This window comes from Apus apus, chromosome 10 (assembly GCF_020740795.1).
Source record: "Apus apus isolate bApuApu2 chromosome 10, bApuApu2.pri.cur, whole genome shotgun sequence".
Lineage (NCBI taxonomy): Eukaryota > Metazoa > Chordata > Aves > Apodiformes > Apodidae > Apus > Apus apus.
In genome coordinates this window covers 3,548,051-3,566,814 of record NC_067291.1, presented here as the reverse complement: position 1 = coordinate 3,566,814, position 18,764 = coordinate 3,548,051, and the positions used below count along the sequence as shown (strand labels likewise).

General features: G+C 39.4%; 1 protein-coding gene across 5 annotated transcripts in view; it reads left to right on the top strand.

Moving 5' to 3' along the window:
* The window catches only part of UBE2Q2 (ubiquitin conjugating enzyme E2 Q2), a 47,326-nt gene that overhangs the window by 27,807 nt on the left and 755 nt on the right, over nt 1-18,764 (top strand). For 4 of the 5 annotated variants that reach the window (XM_051628657.1, XM_051628653.1, XM_051628656.1 and 1 more), the window contains 7 exons: nt 5,775-5,859; nt 11,115-11,175; nt 13,185-13,275; nt 13,587-13,645; nt 15,167-15,215; nt 16,109-16,204; nt 17,039-17,105. In XM_051628657.1, the coding sequence (XP_051484617.1) occupies nt 5,775-5,859; nt 11,115-11,175; nt 13,185-13,275; nt 13,587-13,645; nt 15,167-15,215; nt 16,109-16,204; nt 17,039-17,105 (508 nt within the window). Of the gene's footprint in view, nt 1-5,774; nt 5,860-11,114; nt 11,176-13,184; nt 13,276-13,586; nt 13,646-15,166; nt 15,216-16,108; nt 16,205-17,038; nt 17,106-17,462; nt 18,504-18,764 lie in introns of those variants that run through there. The other variant, XM_051628655.1, reaches the window with a different exon arrangement.

Below are 18,764 nucleotides of genomic sequence, written 5' to 3'. Positions count from 1 at the left end.
GATCAGGTCCAGGCACAAGATGTGCTATTCCTTTTTAAGTTACTATTGAGGATATGAGCAGTAGTTACATACAGGGGAGGGACCTCTAAATATTTAGTGAAGGAGTAAGATGTAGGTATGGATTTAGGTATGTGTTGGTATGTAGGGAGCACATGGATTTTTGCTCAAGGAGCCAGCTTTGTTCTATTTCTTAACCTTGATGATTTTTACAATAACAGTTTTCTAAAATACACTTAAAAATTATATTAAAGATAATTGCTGTTGTAATTTGATTTGTAGTGAGAGCTACGTGCATTCAGAGTGCTTGAGACTAGCCAAGCCAATCCACTTTTACTATTGGATGTGCTCCTGATAGAGCTCATTATCATAAGAATTGAGTGGAAAGGCTCCTTTAGTCAGCAGAATCTTGACTATTTCTTGTGATGAATTACTGGCCCTAAATAACTTTGTCTAGTTTTTTTTTAGAAAAAATAATCTGTTAGTCACTGACACTTTAACATGGAAAAGAGGTTCAGTTTGCAGCCATCTGTTTTGCAAAGGAAATAAAACAGAAATGCTTCTATCAGAGTTCTGCCAGTCTTCTCCTGTCCCAGTGCTGTTCTACTGTCACTTGAGTGCAAACCTGTCCAAATACCTTAGACTTGTGTTCTGCTGAAATAGGCAGGAGGAGATGGCTGGTTGATCTATCAGTTCAAAAGTTACCTATCAAGTTGTCTGGAGGATACTGTACCGTAATTAGAAAACCAAACCAATAAAAAAACCACCCCAAAACCCCCAAACCTGATCAGAATTTCAGTATGTAAAAGGAGGCAAGCAGAAGGTGCCAGACTACTTTTGCTGTACACCATAAACACCACAGCCACTGCTTTTGTTTAAACTTCTGTGTTTGTTCTGAGTTTGAGAAGATGCCTATTGAAATTTTGTGTATTTCTGTATTTGTAACTCAGACCTAATGGTAAAGACTCCTTAATTTTAAAATAGAATACAGCCTCTTGCACCCTGAAAGGCATGGTCTGCTTTACTGTGATCTATTTGGTAGAACTGAAAAAAGGTTTGGTGGTGTCAGCATCCTTCCTTGAGGCCTCTTACAACTGCAGATTTTCTTTGGCTATCTGTTTTTTTTTCCCATTTGGCAAATATTGCCTTTCCTTTTGCTTTTTCCTTCCCCATCTAGTAGAGCTGAAATGAACACTGCTGTGTTTTGGTTTGACGACAGCAGATTCAACTTACATAATAGCTGTTTCTCATGCCAAGACACTCTCTTTGATGCTGGTGCATAAACAAGGTCAGCTGAGTACAGGGAACAGGGTATTCAGCTGCTGCTGAGGAACGGTGGTATTTTTGTGGGTCACCAGAAATAGCTGTGCTGCTTAAATAATTTCTCAAAGGACTTGTGAGGGTTCACTCCTAAGTGCTTGAGAATTTAAAAATATAACTGCACTACTGACCCAGGAAAGAGCTAACCTAGTAGCACTTAAATGCCCCTTGATGCTGCCAAAAGATGTGACATTTAGCAGAGCGTGTTAAACATGCTCTAAGATGGCAGCACCTTTCTCAGTGTTCTAACATAAACCAAAACTTAAGTCTGCACAGCCCTTCACAGTGGGATTTCGGAAAGGACAGCATGAGTTCCACAAATATAGTGGCTAAATATAGTCAGGTTTTCACACAGTTCTTTTGGTATACTTTGTTTCCTCAGCAGAGTAAAACAAAGCTGTGCCATTTACATGCTTGTTGGAAGGGAGAACATGAAGCCTATGTTGAGCTTTGACTAGTGCCTAGTGCAAGCAGAACACTCTTCATTTTCTTTCTGTGTATTCATTGGCCGGGATCCATGGGTCATCCTCTCTCCCCATGGCTGAAATGCAAGTTGGAGAGTTTTCCAGAGGGAAGGAGTGCGTGCAGCCCTGCTTTTGCCTACTCGTAACAGGTGAAAGACAGGTTTCTGCTGCTCAAGACTTTTGTCATAGGGGTTTTTAGGGTTTGTGTGTCTTATACAAGTAAAGAGTATGTGCCTACTAATTTCGTAAACTAGTTGTCTTCCTTGGCAGTATTTCTAATCCTGTTCTTCTTGCCAGCTTCAGGAAATAAACTTAGATTTGGCTTGTAGTACAGTATATAACTTGGAGCAAGAATTAATCCTCCTCTTAACATTGTAATAACTTTAAAAACCCACTTGCTTACTGGGAATAAAAAAAGGTCTTTGAACTGGAATCATTAGCTTCAAATATTTAACAGCTTGCTGCTGCTTGCTTTTCAGAGGTCTCTCCCCACATAGTAATTTTAGAGATGAATGCTTTTCTTATTTAGATAATGCTATTAGCTTTTCCCATTTCCTACTGAAGAGTTTGTGCACTTTCTGTTAGAAGTCTGAAATGTCTCCACTTTCATCTTCAGATTTTAGGAGTTCTAAGGTGTCATTTCCATTTTCAGTCTAATCCTTAGAGTAAGTATAAGTCTGTTTGAAATTCCAGGAGTGAATATTCTTCTGCACAAATACTGAGAAATTTAGAGACAATAGAGCAAACTTGTATTCTTTAGGTCTCTTTGGGTCACTTTAGATTTTATTTTACTATCTTGGAGGAGTTTCCATTTCTTGCCTTTTGTTTTAGCAGGTAATTTGTCATCTTGTGCCTGAAACACTGTAAGGCAATTTACTGTGCTATTTTGATGTGTGACAATCAGACAATCCAGTCTTTGGATTTGAAACTGCAGCATGCAGCATCTTCTGCCTCTGATAACTCACTTAAGGAGCAGACTGGGGTTGTGTTTTGAGGAATGGAAGGGGAAAAGAAAATGTCCAAAGGAGAGAAGCTGAGGCTGCAAAACCTCCCAGCTCTGGAGACTTAGTGCAGCAGGCAGCTGGGGCAGTGGCTTGTGCTGTGCTGATCTCTGCTCTTAGGTCTGTCCTTCTGGCTTGCAAATGCACAAGCTTCCTTCTGAAGTCCTGCTTTTCTTAGAAATTGCTTAACTGTTCTATAAAGTATTTTACTCAAATGTGTATGTTCCCACTAACTGCTAACTAAGGATAGAAACACTTCTGAAAAATACAATGCCTGTACTGACTTGGACCTAAGTTTCATGTTTCTGGCAGTGGCAGAGTTACAGTACAGGACAGGTTTGTAGTGCTGCATTAATACTTTGTGTCCAACATTTTTGGCTCTGCAGTTCTCAGCAAATGGCATGTTGTCCACCGAATTGTTACCCTCCTGTAGCAGAGATTTCTCCAGCTCACATGCTCGTTCTTCTGGAGAACCACAAGTATGCTTGTACAGGAGGGGATGAGACTGCTTGTGCATATTTGATTACTTAACATAAAAAAAAAATATATCACTTTGGGGCTTGTCTGGCAGTTCTTTTAACTTCTTCAGTTTACAGATCAGATGGCTATGCCTTTCTGCTCTGGGCATCAACTCCACATGACAGATACCTGTCAGATCCCACGATTGACTGGTTATTTCTAAGGCAGTTGCGATTATAACTCTTGATCTCACTACTGCAGAAATGGGAGATTTATCTCACTTGGAGTGGTAAGTCCCATTTTTCCAGAGGATACTCAGATATTTATATCTGAAGTCAGTCTTTGAAATTATAGCTTGTAAATAGTGAATTGTTGAAAGTTCAGGTTTTTAATTTTAGTACCATCTCAGTCAGAACTGAACTCGCTGCTGTGCTGTGTCACACGATGGTGTGATACAAGCAGAGCTCTCTTCTTAACTGCACTCTAGCAGTAGTTAAAAAACCCAAAAGTGACACCAGGATGAAGACTTTGTGTTTCAAAGCAGTGATGTTTGGCATTAAGGTTACCATCAGGTATAGCAATTAATCTCTGCAGGCTTCTTCCAAGGGTAGTTCAGAGCATGTAAAGTAAGCTCCTGTGCTAAACTCCTTAGGTTAAGCTTGCTAACCTCTTTCTCTTGATCATAGATTACTGGTTTGCAGTCTATCAATTCTTTAGAGTAGCAAGTCAAACTATATTAATGCTGCTATATAAGGAGAGAACAACCCAACTATAAACTTTTAGGAAAAAAGGGTGGAAAACACTGTTACAGACACGACACAAACCAAAATTAACCTTTTTTTTTTTTTAGTGCCACTTTACTATAATTATTAGTTATAATGGTGCTCAGGAGTATGTGGGTGTATTAAGTTTTGTTTTTTAAATTATGACAGTACAGAAGATACTTAAATTTTCATATACAAAGGTGAGCTTCCCACATTATATATAGAAATTCAGTCACTGAAGTTGATGGAAATAAAGATGCAATGAGGAAGATAGTCTTCCACAGGATGTCTTTGAGAAAATAAGTTGGGTTTGAATTGCCTGTATTTAGATGTTGGTGCTCTGAGGAATACGTAAGAAAATTCCTTCTTCCATTAGGCAATACAGCAGTTGAGGTAAGGCTATTATTGCACAACTCTGCACGGAAGAAAGCCAAAATCTTGATGCTTCTCTATGAAATTTCTCTCCTCTGGACTCCACATTTTCATGAGTCTCAACCTTAATGCTCACAGTGCAGGTCAGAAAAAGCACAGCAATTTTACAGAGAATGGTGGTTAATACCATGTTGTGTTAACATGTTCAGTTTAATGCTTCCTTTTTCACCTCATTGCAAATAAAACTTCATAGGAAGACCAATCTGTTCTTTCTCTGACACTGCTCTAAAGACAGGGGCTCCAGTAAAATGAGCAATGACTTGTCTGGAGCCCTGTCTTTATGTTGCTTTTGTTTAATCAGATGAAAGGAGTTGCCTTTTACTTTCATATTTAATTACAAAGTTCATTCTTCATACTGGTTCGATAAGAAAAACTAGTGGAATTTGGGTAATCTGCATAATTAAATCCAGTGGAATATGAAAATGAATAGCCTAAATGAGTAGCCTACAGATTATAGGGTGCAGCTAAGCATATTAGATGATGCTGCTGAACAGAGGAGACAAAGGAGTATGTGGAGGCTTTAGCATCAAGTAACTGTTACTGATATGTAATCCTTATTAAGAAATAATTTGATCCCATAATTAGGACCTTGTAGAACATATACCACCACTGCTGACTTCAGTAAACAGGGATGATGTTTCAGGTGTTAGACAATGCTTATAGCTGCTTCAGATTACTCCAGAAATATTTCTCTGACACTTCTGTCCAAAAAAAGTCTGCTTGTAGCTGTTCATAGCATCTGAAAGGAAACTGAAGAAACAAGTATCTTCAAATTCTATTGCAAATAATAGTGTTGCTTTTGTTCTTCATTTTCTAAATCTACTGGTTGGTCTTGCATCATACAGAAACTGGTGTCCTGTAGTGGGTATTTCTCAACTCCTGTACCTTTTTCTCATAACCATATAAAAATACACTGCTGAGAAATAATCGGAACATGCACAGGAGCTTGTTCTTCAGATTAGTCTTACTCTTGTCTGCATCAGAGCAGAAGGGTAAGAGGAAGTATTGCCCTGTTAGAAATGTACTGTGGATCCATCTTGGAAATCAAAATGGCAGAGATCAAACTCCTTTACAGAAAAATGCCTGTTGTAGCTTGACTGAAAGGCTGTATCACCTGTACCATGTAGTAGTATATATTAAGGTGCTGCTTTAGAGGGTGTCTTGTTGCTTTTGAGTAGTCTTTGCTTACTGGAATGTAATTTTTCAAAAACCTAATGCTAAACAGAAATTAATATAATCTTAATACCTTCCAGTTAGTGTAATTTTGAAATGGAAATAAACTTACTAGATACAAATATTACTTTTCACTTATTTGGAGTCTTTTTTGTTTGTTTCAGGGTGCAGTCTCTGGGTCAGTTCAGGCTTCAGATCGACTTATGAAAGAACTCAGGGATATATATAGATCACAGAGTTACAAAACAGGTAAAATGCTTCAGATTTCCCTTCTTAAAATACACCTTAATTATCTGCCTCCTAATCTTTTGTTGTCATGTGTATGTGTGTGCATAGGTGTGTATGTGTATATAGTGTCTCACTTCAGTGGTCAGGGCAAACCAAAAAGCCCCCTTCACCCTCCCAAGGGAAGATAAGAGAGGGGAATAAGGAAGAGAGATTTAAAGGTTGGAAATCAAAACTGGAACAGAGTTACTGAAACAGGGAAAGGGCAGTAACATGTGGGATGAGGATCAACTACATACAAGTATATACCCAACCTGATCTCAGTGACCACAGAGATGGGTGTCCTAGGGTCCTTTGTGGCAGGGCTGACTCGGGAGAGGAGCCCACAGCTCTTCCCAGGGTTATAATCTCATTATATAAAATGGTGTATCTGTGGAAAAAAAGGAAGTTGGGATACATAACCTGTAAATCATTCTTCCTTTCTGTTATGCAAAGCTCCATATGAGAATTAGCAGGATTGGTGTTAATTACTGCAAATGCTCTTGGGGTGGGTGACTACAAAGAGCAACGCCAGGTTACTCCTACGGGACTTGTTGAGTTTAAGGACTACCTGAAATGGCAGTTCTCCAGGTACACAGGACAAAAGCATTGACCAGTGGGTGGTACTGCTCACAGGAACATGCTTGCTAGGGTTTGTGTTCAACAGAAGAAGCTCTTGTTATTATACAGAGTTTAACCTTAATTACACTGCTGTTGCTTTCATTATTTTGTGATGGTGTTAATCTGATTGTGAGCTCTGAGTATGCCTTGAAATAAGGATACAAATGGTAATAGAAAACTGACATGTCTTATAAATTTGTTGGAGTAACAAACACTGATGAGTTTTAGGTAGGCAGGTGATTGGCATTTCTTTTTGCTCCATATAAGGGCTGTATCTAAATGAGCTCAGCAAAATAAGTTAAAATCTTAACTTGCCTGCATGTTGCCATGCAAACAGTAGACACAGATTTCAGGTAAGTTGAGTTCCTGTAGGTCAGCTGAGTAGACAACTTCATTACTGCAGGCAGGTGGGTTCAGGCCAGGATGGGAACAGGAGCAGTGCCTGATTAGAAAGTCAGTCTGAACTTCAATCCTTTATCTTCTCCTATTCTGAACTTCTAGTGTATTTCTACTGGGCTTAAATCTCACTCAGTGGCTATGGCATTTTCATTTGTTTGTAACAGGACAGAGTTTAAGACAGGCTCCTGTTTTGATAAGCCATATCTACCTTTTAGGTAAATAGTTTTATGTGCTGAAGTACTGTGGACAGTGGTAAAATGTCTGAGGTATAAATTTGATTAGGTAACCTGGTGTTGATCTGATGTAGCCTACTTCTTCCAGGCTTTCTTGCAACTAAGAGCTTGCCAGTGTGCCCTAATCACTGTATATCCAGTAAAGAATGGATTAGTGGGTCTAGGGAAGAACCTAGAAATAGATCTGTGTTAAGTCATGAGAGATGTTTTACTGCTCATGTTTGATCTTCAGGGTTTGTTTTTGGGGTGACAACCAAGATTGGGTCTAGCAAATCTGCTTGACTGTAAAGAGTGTATGGTGCTTAATCCCGTGGTGGTGCTGGAGGCACAGCCAGGAGCCACTGTAAGAGGTGCAGGTTGAGGTGACGATTTGGGTTGCTTAATAATGCCATTTCTTGGCTTCAGATTTGTAACAAGTCTTAACTAGTGGCAAATGACTCAACTCCTGACGTAGGAAAGCAGTACTTTAAATGAGGATAAGTAAATCCTGCTGAACTGTAAAGGAAGTTGAGGTATGAATGGGTGAGTATAGCAACTTGGTATTAGCTCATGACTCAGGAATATATGTAAGACTGCAACTGGGTGCCTTGTGTTGACTTCTAAAATGTGTGAAGGAAGTAAACTATTAAATGGAGGTTGACACTATAAGAACACCATCCTACTGATATTTTTATTAAATTTTGCAAGTAAATGGTGCTGTTTGTTATAAAACTTGCCTGGATTAATTCCTTGTGGCTGTTTAGTCTTAGGACTTGAGTGAATTTAAATATCAGTTCCTCTCCTTTCCACAAAACTTTTGCTTTTATAGCCTAATTCTGTCTTTTGTTATTAGATAGCTGTCACCATGTGAGCAGGGGCATGGCAGATAATTGACTTCTTCAATGTGATCTCTTGAGTTCTTGCTCCATGGTTCATTTTTCCCTTAATTTGATTTTTTTACTGTTAACACACAAAGGGAACCACTGTGAAACTTAAAGGTTCTTGTAACTGTTGTAAGGTAATTTAACACTGTTTTCATTTTTTGTAATGTAAGCCAGAAAATGTAAGGCTGTTTTTAGTTGCTAAGTAAGAATTGCTACATTTAGTGTATGTGAGGGGACATGTTTTCAGAATTTACAATAGAGCAACACTGGGACTTCTGAAGTGAATACTGCTTGTAGTAATAGCCCTTTAACTTTTTCTGTTAAACTGTTTTCTAAAAATAGTATTAAAAAACAGTCAGGACTTGAACTATGGGTGTATATTCAAGATAGTATCCATTTTAGAACTGAAGTTCCTTTAGTGATTGAAATACTACAGTTGGAGTTTGAGCAAAAACTGCCTTATCAGCTTGCTGTCAACTGGGAAGTTGCTTATCTCCCTGAGTATCTAGGTTAAGTACAAACAAAACCCCATTTTATTATGAGCTAGCAGAAGCAAAAATTATGGCAGCAAATTAAGATCTTCTGCTATAAATCAGGCAGAGTTTCATTAACTTGTTTTCATAATAGGAGTCACAAGCCCTACAAATTAGGATGATCTCTTCCAAACAGAAAGTTGGAGATTTAGTTACTTCATATGGAAGAATTCACAAAGGGTTTCATGTAATTTGGAAGGGTAAAGAGGGAGGGGGAGGAGCAAAGAATTTAAATGAAATCTTAATGAAATTAAACAAAGTCTTTCCAGTTCATATCTTTAGCAGCTGTGTTTTTTCATAAATAGTGACTTGAACTCAAGGCTTTTTTCCAAAGACTGCATGGGATTTACTTCTGGCAGCAGTGAAATTGCCACAAGTACAACATTGCCTCTGTTTTGGAAAGGGTTGTTTTACTTCCAACCTTTTAATCTCTGTTTTTTTGTTTCATGGTTCTGTGTCCTTGCTTTTACTTCATCACCTCTGTGATGGCTTCTTCCAGGAATGAAACTAAAAACTTCCTGTGTTTTAAGTGAGGGGAACCTACCTTGATTCCCTTCCCTATCTGAAGGACCTCTGAGCTTGGGATAGTGTTGTTAAGCTGCTGTATCAAGACAATGAGAAGCCCTGCTGCTCCTGAGGTCACACAGATGCTATTCAGCTCAACATCTGTATAGCTGAAAGGTTGATGAAGTAGCTTGCTGTTCTGTTAAGGTGTGTTCTTGTCAGTTCTGAGCTGTTCTTTTCTGCAGCACCCTTTTACAACTTCTGGTTTGGGTACAGCACAGCTCTTAAGACCAGCACAAGTTGTTTCTTTGGGGAGGTTAGCAAAACCTGTAGACTTTGGTAACCTGTGGAGCTGCAGAACTGGTACATGACTCTGGGTAAGAGCAGGACTTCTAGGGTAGTGGAAGGAATGTGGGAGTAAAGCTAGAGGCTTAGTGAGTACACAAGCTTATGGAAGTTCTCTTGTGATCTTCCATTATTTAGGATACTGTCAGAATCCTTACTGTAGTTTGTTCTGTTGCCTGTAACAAGTACTTTAAGCTGATGCTAGGTGCCAAAGCCATAACACTGTGAGGCTGCTTCTTTCAGTCCTCACTCCCATTTTGGAAGTAGGTGAAAAAAAATATTTTGGATGCAGTGATAGGATAGACTAGTCATTGATGGGAGTTGACAATGAGCAGAGTTCTGAATGTCAGCTCTTGTTGCTACATCAGTGCAGTACAAACTGAAATTCTTATACTTCATGACCTGCACTTATTCTAAGGACAATTCAGAAGACAGTGTCCTTGGATCTGGGAAACTGGAAAAAGGCCTTAATAGCTTCTCCTGTTCATCCTTGAACAGAAAAGTGTGGTGTCTCTGAACTAGCTGCTGATTAAGAGGCACATTTGAGAGCACAGTGAGTAATTTTTCAGACCTACTTTGTTGTCCTAGACTTAGAAAGAATTGAAGTAATGATCTTGGCTGCAGTACCCACTTGTTTGTGGCACTGCAGTAAGGAGGAACAAACATGGTTTCCTTAACTTGTTTACTGAATCTTGGAATGCTTTAGAAATAAAGGTGTCTGGACAGCTTGATATGTCATGTCTACCTCAAGTACTGTGCTGAAAATTTACAACTGCAAGATAATGTATTTTAAATTAATAAAACTCAGAAATGAATACTGTAGTTCCTTGGAGACAATATGGTGACTGTAGTTTATTGGTTGTATAGCCTTCGCAAGTCTTAGGCACATTCCTGATTTGCATATGTCTTCCAAATAGTTAAGTCAGCAACAGAGAGGCTGTTAAATATCACCCCAGGTAACAATTTTCATCCTAGTTGCTGGGTGTATATGCCTGAATAGTCTGTGAGGGAAGAGTTGAAGATCTCTGGTACACTAAATCTTGTCTGATGGTTAAAGATTTTTTGCTTTTTTCCTTGTCTATTTGTCAACTTCTGCAGAGAGGAAGCTTGAATATGCAAGAAAATACCATATAACCTTTCCTCCTTCCCTTTGACTGAATTGTGTGACTATTGTTAAAGACACTTAAGACACATGGACTGCTGACAATCACCAGCTGGCTTCCAGAGACAGCTATTCTGTTGATGCATCTTTCTGACTTCTTTGGTCTGCTGGTGGGAATGGGCTTCATCCAATGCAATGTCTTCCTTTTTTTGGGATTTCTGCTCCATTTGCTGTCAGTGTCCTGGCCTGGCCTCCCAATAGTGATGAGAACCTGTGAAACACAGTGTGCTGCATGCTCAGAAAGTGTCTTAAGTGTTGGTTGTGTACTGAGGAGTACTAAGCAAGCTGGAGTTGAATCTGTGGAAAGTTTGAAGAGGAACTGGGAGGGGGCAGATAGTTAGGTGTCAGAAAAATGTTTTGATTTGTGTGGAATTTTTTTTTTTAATAGAAGAACTTTTTCCCTTGTCGTTGCTCAGAAGGGCTTCTGCTATTGGAGGAAGGATGTGCCTCAGTATTTCAGTATTTATCTATTGCTTACATCTAATGACAGTATTTGTACTTAAAGGCAAATATTTTTTTTGCTTAATTTTACCTTGTTAAACTTTTAGTGCATAATTAATTCCATCTAATATTTCTACAGGGATATATTCAGTGGAACTGGTAAATGACAGCTTGTATGAATGGCACGTTAAGCTTCTAAAGTAAGTTATTAGAGTTTTTTCATGTTCTAAATAATCTTTTATTATTACTTCAGAGATTCTTTTGATAAAAGAGGATCTCTAGCCAGAGTATATAAAATAGTGTGTGGTGGCTTCAATTCTGATATACAGAAATATGTAGAGATTGAACTGCAGTAATTGAGCTGGTAAAAAAAGCACCCTCTTTGCACAGCCAGCACAGTGCATGTTACCATCACTTCCATTACTGTTCAGTTCTCTTTCCAAAACTATTCAAAATATAAAACTTAAAATGATGAAACTTGTTGTCTAGATGTTTTTTGTCTTTTTGTCTGGATGGTTTTAGTTTAGTTTTGCTTGGTTGTTTTCAATTTCAAGAAAATGCAACTTTTAGTTTCATTCAAGATGAAAAAAGGAACAGAACTATCTTTATGTCATTAGTTCTTCTACAGTTGAGCAGACACAAAGGACTGAAACTTTTAGATATAACATAATTATCACTTTATATAATCATATCAGTTGTCTCCTCCATACTGCTTTTCACTCTATGTACCAGATAACTCACCTGGTTGTGTTCATAGTCTAATAGCTTCAATTCTGGAAGTATTGTATGTAAATTATTCCCGGTAATGGGATCACCTGCCATCATCCTACAGGATAACCTGTAGGAAGTAAAAGCCTGTCCAGACTAGGCTGGGTGGCTGCAGAAGGTGGCAGTCAGTGAAAGACCTTCACCAGTTCGGGTATGTCCTGGTGAATACGTGTGAGGGCACAAGCTGCTTCAGCATCATAGCTGACCAACCTGTAGGAATTGTTGCTTTGTCCTAGTGGTAGGACTTGCACAACTGTGTCACCAGCTGCTGCAACACAGTTTTGTTTCCTTCCTAGTGTAATCATAGGCATGTGAACTTTTTGAAGCTGAACATGGCAGGAATGATGTATGTCAGAACAATCTGTGCCACATGACAGGAGGCCCAGTCTGCTGAGCACTTTTCTAACAGGGCTCAAACCACTGTGCGATGATTTGAAACCTCTTTTCAAGTGAACAGGTCTGATTTTTCTGCCTTCAAGAAGCAGAAAATGGAGTGTGTGCAGCAAATGGCTTCCAGAATGACTAAGAGAAGATAAGAAGTATTGTGTTTGTTTAACCCAGCAAGAAGTGGCTGAAAACAAATGAACTATGTGCAGAATAGCTGAGGGGGGTAAATGCCAGAGAGGAAAGAGCCCATTTGCCTAAGGAACAGTTACTAGAACAAGTAATCCAGAACCAGCGTAGTATCAGCTCTGGCTGGGAGATTTCCTTCCAAAAGGTGTTCCCTTTGGTAGGATGGAGACAAACTGCTCAAGTAACTCTAAAATGGGATGTAATGAATTTGTGGTTTCACCTGTGGCAGAGAGTTGGATTTAATAGCCCACAAGTTGCTTTAACATATGCTTTGGCTTGCCACAGGCATTTTCTGACTAGTCTCTCCTAAAAGCTGCTGGGGTGTCAGAGCCTGGGTGGGATTAACCCAGTAGCATCTCAGTGAATGTCTAGGCTGCTTGCCACCAGCAGTTTGCAAAAAAGCAATTGTTGCAGTTCTGCTGAGCAGAAGCTGCTGGCTTTAGTACTTCCGCTGATGCAGACAGCTTTGAACAGCTGATAGAGAACTGTGATGACATATTCCATAAAGGATTCACTAACTATGTACTGAAAACTGGATCACTACAGTCTTCTTGTTAAATTCCACCGCCCTTGGGACATGCATTTCTGGAGAACTGATGAGAATTAAAATTGCTGTTTTCAAATGAACAGGTTGTTTTGTGCTAACTATGTTGAAATGACACTTGGTAGTGTTGGGGCTGCAGTATGTTGCGTCCTGCTGATCTCATGGCCAGGTGGTGACTTTGTAAAAGGTGCAAGAGTTTTCTACAGTTGACTTCAAATTACATTTTATAAATTGCAAATGCATAGAGGTGATCTTTAGTTTACTGTTTACAGGAAGTGAAAGTAATAACTTCATCCAGGATCTCCCCCCTGCTTTTTTTTGTAGGGTTGATCCTGATAGCCCACTGCATAGTGATCTTCAGGTCTTAAAAGAAAAAGAAGGTGTAGAATACATTTTACTCAACTTCTCTTTTAAGGTATGTGTCTGTGGAAAGAAATGCTGAGATTAAAACTGCAGCTTACTGTGGAAAGGGACTGAACAGCCCCTCAGCTGTTGCTTGGGTAAAGGTGGAGGTGTAGCATAAAAAAAATAAAAATTGCAACTTTTAAGTTTGGCACTAAAGCTTCCCAAAAATTGCTCTTTAGCTAGGACTGTGAAATAGTGATTTTTACAGTATTGAAAACTTAGTGTTTAAATCTAATTTGCCAAATAAGGCTATTGAAATACTTCCTGGTTAGGAAAAGACTGTCATAGCATATTTCTTAACCTGTTTTTTATGCCTTTCAGGATAACTTCCCTTTTGATCCTCCCTTTGTGCGAGTGGTGTCTCCTGTGCTCACAGGAGGGTAGGTTGGAGTTGCCTTCCAGAGATTTTACTTTGTGGTAAAACTGTTACAACTTGAGATTGGTTGATTGTATGGGAGGGAACACTTTGATACTGCCATGTAGACTTAAAGAAATTTTCCCTAAAATACATGCATGTGCTGCTGCAGACCTTTAGTTTGGTAAAGAGCTTCAGGTGTGGTATGGAGACTTGCTCCTCAAGCTTTATGAGCTAGTAGGAGGCAAACAGCTGGGCACAATTCCTGTTTGAATTGCTTGGTTTGTTTCTAGCCTTGAAAGAGACTGTGCCTGCCACAACATTTAAGAACTGATCTGTGGATGGTTAACATTGCTGCTACTTCTCTTGTTGTTCAGAATAGTAGGGTTTTTTGCCTTGGTGCTTTGAAAGGGTCTTAATCCCTGTGTTGCCTTAAACTTGTTCTGCAGTCTTTACTGACTCTCTTTTGCTGGTAGTTGCCATAAGGTGTTTGTCTAAGAGCTCTTAAAAATACTAAATTTGATCAACACTATGCTCTAAAAGTGATTTAAAATGCATTTGAAGTGCTATCTGTGGCACAGAAACTTGCATATATCCGCAGAGAAAAGATTCATTTCACCTTCCAAGGCTTCTATGCATCTCCGGGTGACAGGACGTTGTACTTATATGTTGGAAAATGCAGTCTGTGATCGCTGGTTCTGATTCTGATTTGATTTTAATTGCTCTGTGTCCTTTTTGCATTCAAGAAATGGTTAGTGTAGTTACTGTCTGTGAGGGTTGCTGCTCCCAACAACCAGAAAGCTCTTTTGGATTCTGCTTTTGTTGTACTTGAACTTCTTTGTAGAATGAAAAAGAGAACAGCCCAGAAGGTTTGGGTTTCAGAGATTGAACTGTTCATGTTGAACAGTTCTGTGATGTCTGAACCACATTTCTGGAGTGGTAAATTGCACTCCCTCAATCCAGGTTTTGTGCCCACCAGGTGTGCTGACTGCTGAGTCCCAGGCAGCACCTACCATGCCTGATGGAGTGGTATTGAAATCAGAAGGTGGTTTATAGGAAGAGAGCAAGTGAAGATCTGCTCTACCTAATTTATCCACATCTTTGATTTATAGGTCTACCTACATTGTTTGGAATTGTGTTAAATTGCTTTACAGAAGTGAATTTGTCTTTGTTTTTACAGCTACATATCAGTGCTACATTTACATAGTGTAGCTGTAAAAAGCAGCCTTCTTTTTTTCATGGTCTGTGTGCAGTTGTGTAAGCAGCTGTGCAGAGTAGCTCAGTCACTGGTTCAAACTAAGTATAGGTAGCAAAGGAGTTCTTTGGGGGGGTCTCACAATGCTGCTCTTTGCATAAGTATAACATAGCTAACTAGTTACAATATAGTACTGGTTAATATATATTACTGGTTAAAGGGTGTTTCAGGTTTATGTGAATGAAAAATTTAACAAACTAGCCTGCAAGAGCTTAAATATCTGTGAAGATCAGTTTCATCTTTTTCGTAACTGCTGATGTCAAATGTGTTTCCTTTCACTTCTGTTTCTAGGTACGTCCTAGGTGGAGGTGCATTATGCATGGAACTTCTTACTAAACAGGTGAACACAGACTCTGTTATCTGGGTACCAACAAAGCATGCTTTAATTAACAAAACCAGGTGTTTCCCCTGAGTTGAAGGATCCCTGTGTGGAATAAATTAGACACTCCAAAGGGAACATGGTGGAATAAACCTCAGTTCCACAAGATTTGCCTTGTTGATCTTGTGTGAGATCTTCTTTCCTGCCTTGGGTAATTTGCAAGAGGTCTGAGGATGAGGCAAGAAGTGAGAGCACATCAACTTTAAATTCTCAAAATTTCTGGGAGGAAGCCAGTGTAAAGAGTGAGTTCTGAGGAGCAAGGCACATTGTTGTATTTTCCAGAAGCCTCTGGTGCTGTGGAAAATTCTAGGCATAGATGACCTTGTGTAAGACAGAGCAATGGGTTTTTTCTTTGAAATAAGCAAAAGAATGAAGCAACTTCCTTGCAGGCTCCAGCAGAAACTTTGTGAACCCTGAAAGGTAAAGCAATGCCAAAGAGAAGCAGTAATTTTCATGGGAGCAGAATGATCATAGCTCACTCAGTGGCTTCATTAGAGAGCAGCCTTTTCTGCTCCTTTCAACAAGTTGTAGTTTCTGTTGTGACATTGCTGGAAATGAGTAAATGGTGTAATAATGGAACTGCTCTTGTTTCTGTTGTATTTTGGAAACGTGTGCTTCAAGCTTTAATTTTTTTCTACAGGTTCTTAGTACTAATATTGTCTATCCCTTTCCAGATTTTCTCTAGAAAATAGAAGTCATTAATGGAAAACAAGTAGTTAAAAATAAAACTGGAGCGCAGGGAAAAAAAAAACAAACACAACACAAACCCAAAAGCACATGTTTCAAAACATATTTTCAGGGTGACCACAAGAAGCAAGTACACATTATTTAGAAATCTTTTCTTCCTTTTCCAGGGCTGGAGCAGTGCCTATTCCATAGAATCAGTCATCATGCAGATCAATGCCACTTTAGTCAAAGGAAAAGCCAGAGTGCAGTTTGGAGCCAATAAGGTAAATATGCTGTGTCTATCAGTTATGCAAGTTACTGCTAGGCTTCCATTCCTTTGCTGACTCACACAAAGGATGCTTAATGACAGAATTGTAGTTGCAGATGTATTGGGAATGGGCAGGGTGTGTAAGCAGTTGGACACATGGGAATGGGGAATTGAGTATTTGGAAATTCTGAGTCCAAGAAGGGCTGTAGGTGGCAGCCTGACTGCCAGGATTGCACACACTGATCCTCCTTTTGCTGCACTGAACACCTGCCAAGTTTCATGAGGGTGAAAAATAACACCATGCAAGTACTTCTGAGCTAGCCATTCAGCACTCATCAAAATCATAATTCAGCTGAAGTGTGCCTGCTGGTAATGGACCATAACTTAATAGAGTGGGAAGTACCAAATGTTATTTTCAAAGGATGTTTAAATATTTAAGTCCATGAAATTGTCAGTTGGTTGCCAGTTTATGAGTACTGATTCAAGGATGTAAAATTAATAATAGCAACTCTGTCTAACCTGGTAACTGGTCAGCTGAGCACAACAGAGTTCTGGTGGGGGTTGCCATTCTGGTTTCACACACCTCTGACTTAGCTTCTGAGCCCTCTTCAGAGCCCTCTAGAGTGGCCTTTCCAGCACCAGGGGTGTGCAAAATACTGTCATTATGGTGGAGGAGAAATGAGAAAATAAGGGTATTTGTCATGAAAACCTTGTGACTTTAAAGCCAGGAACTTTGTAACATTGTTCACTGCTTTTTCTTTCTAAGGCAACTGTAGAGTTTCTTCCTCAAACTGTTTAAGTTCTATGTGTCTAGATACAGATTTTTATGTTAGTTTCTTTCTCCTTTCAGAATCAATATAATCTAGCAAGAGCACAGCAGTCCTATAAGTCTCTAGTACAAATACATGAGAAAAATGGTATGTATGTTCTTGCAACTGTTTTTTTGTCTGCACAGCAACCTGGGAATTGACATTTGGCCACAGTAAAACCTGAAGTGCCAGAGTGCCTTAAGTTGGCTTGGGGAAGACCACAAATGGGATTTCTTTTTCCTCATCTTGCACTAGGAAGACAGTAGTTCTTGAAGTAACTTGAGTAATTGTCAGAACAACTTTTCCAGCTAATAGGAATGTTCATGTGTTTCTGCTGTCTTCTGAAAGGTAGCTCAACTTAATTGTCAGCGGGTTAATCTAGTAGCTTTAGTGTTACTGTAGCTTTTAAAGTGTCTTATTTTGTTAGTGAAGTAGCTGCTGGAAGTTTGCCTCTTTCTCTGACAGGCCTTGTTTTGATGTGCTGAGGCCTTGGTAGTGGTAACCATTAAGGAAGAGAGAAAGTGGAAAAAAAGACCAGAGACTAAAAAAGGCAAAAAGTCCAAGGGAAGTCCAGTGCTGCCTGGAATGCTGTGCAATAGAAATGTGAGATACAGTTATTGTTTTACCCTGTTTAAAGCCAGTTTATGGTCTCTCAGCTGCCTAAAACAAGTATTTGAGTGCTGCAGGTGTAATTGCTTTCATTGTGCCAGGCTGAGAATAAAATAAATGACCTGAGGCTTCAAAAAAATTTAAGTGGTTTACATGTTTTGTAAAAGTAGTCAGCAGGGTTGGTGTTCTGCTCTTGTGATGAGGGTGTTAGTCCCAGTTTCCATTTTGATGTTCTGTGGTCCAGGCTGGACACAGTCTCCTCAGGGAATTCATGTTGCTCTGAACATGAGAGCAGCAGTGTGACTGTAGTGAGCACTTCAGTTTCCCTGCCTCTAAAACTAAACATAAATTACTGCATTCTCTGGTATTGGGAGGAAGATCCAAGATAACAACTTGAAAATGCTTTCCAATTTTCTGATATTTTGATCTTGCTATTAACTGAGTCTTTTGCTTTTTCAGTTTGCTACAAAAGCCAGCTTGGCTGTGAGTTTACTTCTAGCTATATGCTAGCCCTGAATACAGTGATTACTGCTGGGTCAGGAGCTGTACACAAAGCATTCACAGCATTAATTGCTGCTGCAAAAGGTGTCTTGAACTTACAGCTGTTACCTTCTTCTCTGGGACACCGTAAATAGTCTATGTACTCACTGTACACAAATTTAGAGGGTTATTTATTATAGAGGCTGGGAGAATTCACATTGGAGATGTGGAGGTCACATAAGAAACTGTGCAGGCTTGATCAGAAATGGTTCAACTGCTGAACTTGCCAAATCCTGTGGGGAGGCAAGTTACTCAGCTAACATTCCTACAGCAAGACATGCAGGATCAGGATGAAGTGTTTAAATGCTTGTGTGAGCCTAACTCTGCAGTACACAAGATGTGATGTATGTACAAGTATCCCAGTGTAGTTGTGTTTGTTTGTGTCTGCATTAAGTGGTTTTGAAGACTTGTGGGTTTTACCTGTATTCCATTTGGTCTTGTTCCTCCTCCAGCAGCCTCTTCTGTTGATCTCCAGCTTGTCCAGCTCAGGATAGCTGCCACCACAAAACCCCCCAAACTTGGAATATTTAAGTTTTACATCTAAGTACTGGGTCTGATCCTGGAACATGCTTTATCTCCCACTGCAGACCACAGGTTTTTGAGGGTCTCACTGAGCTG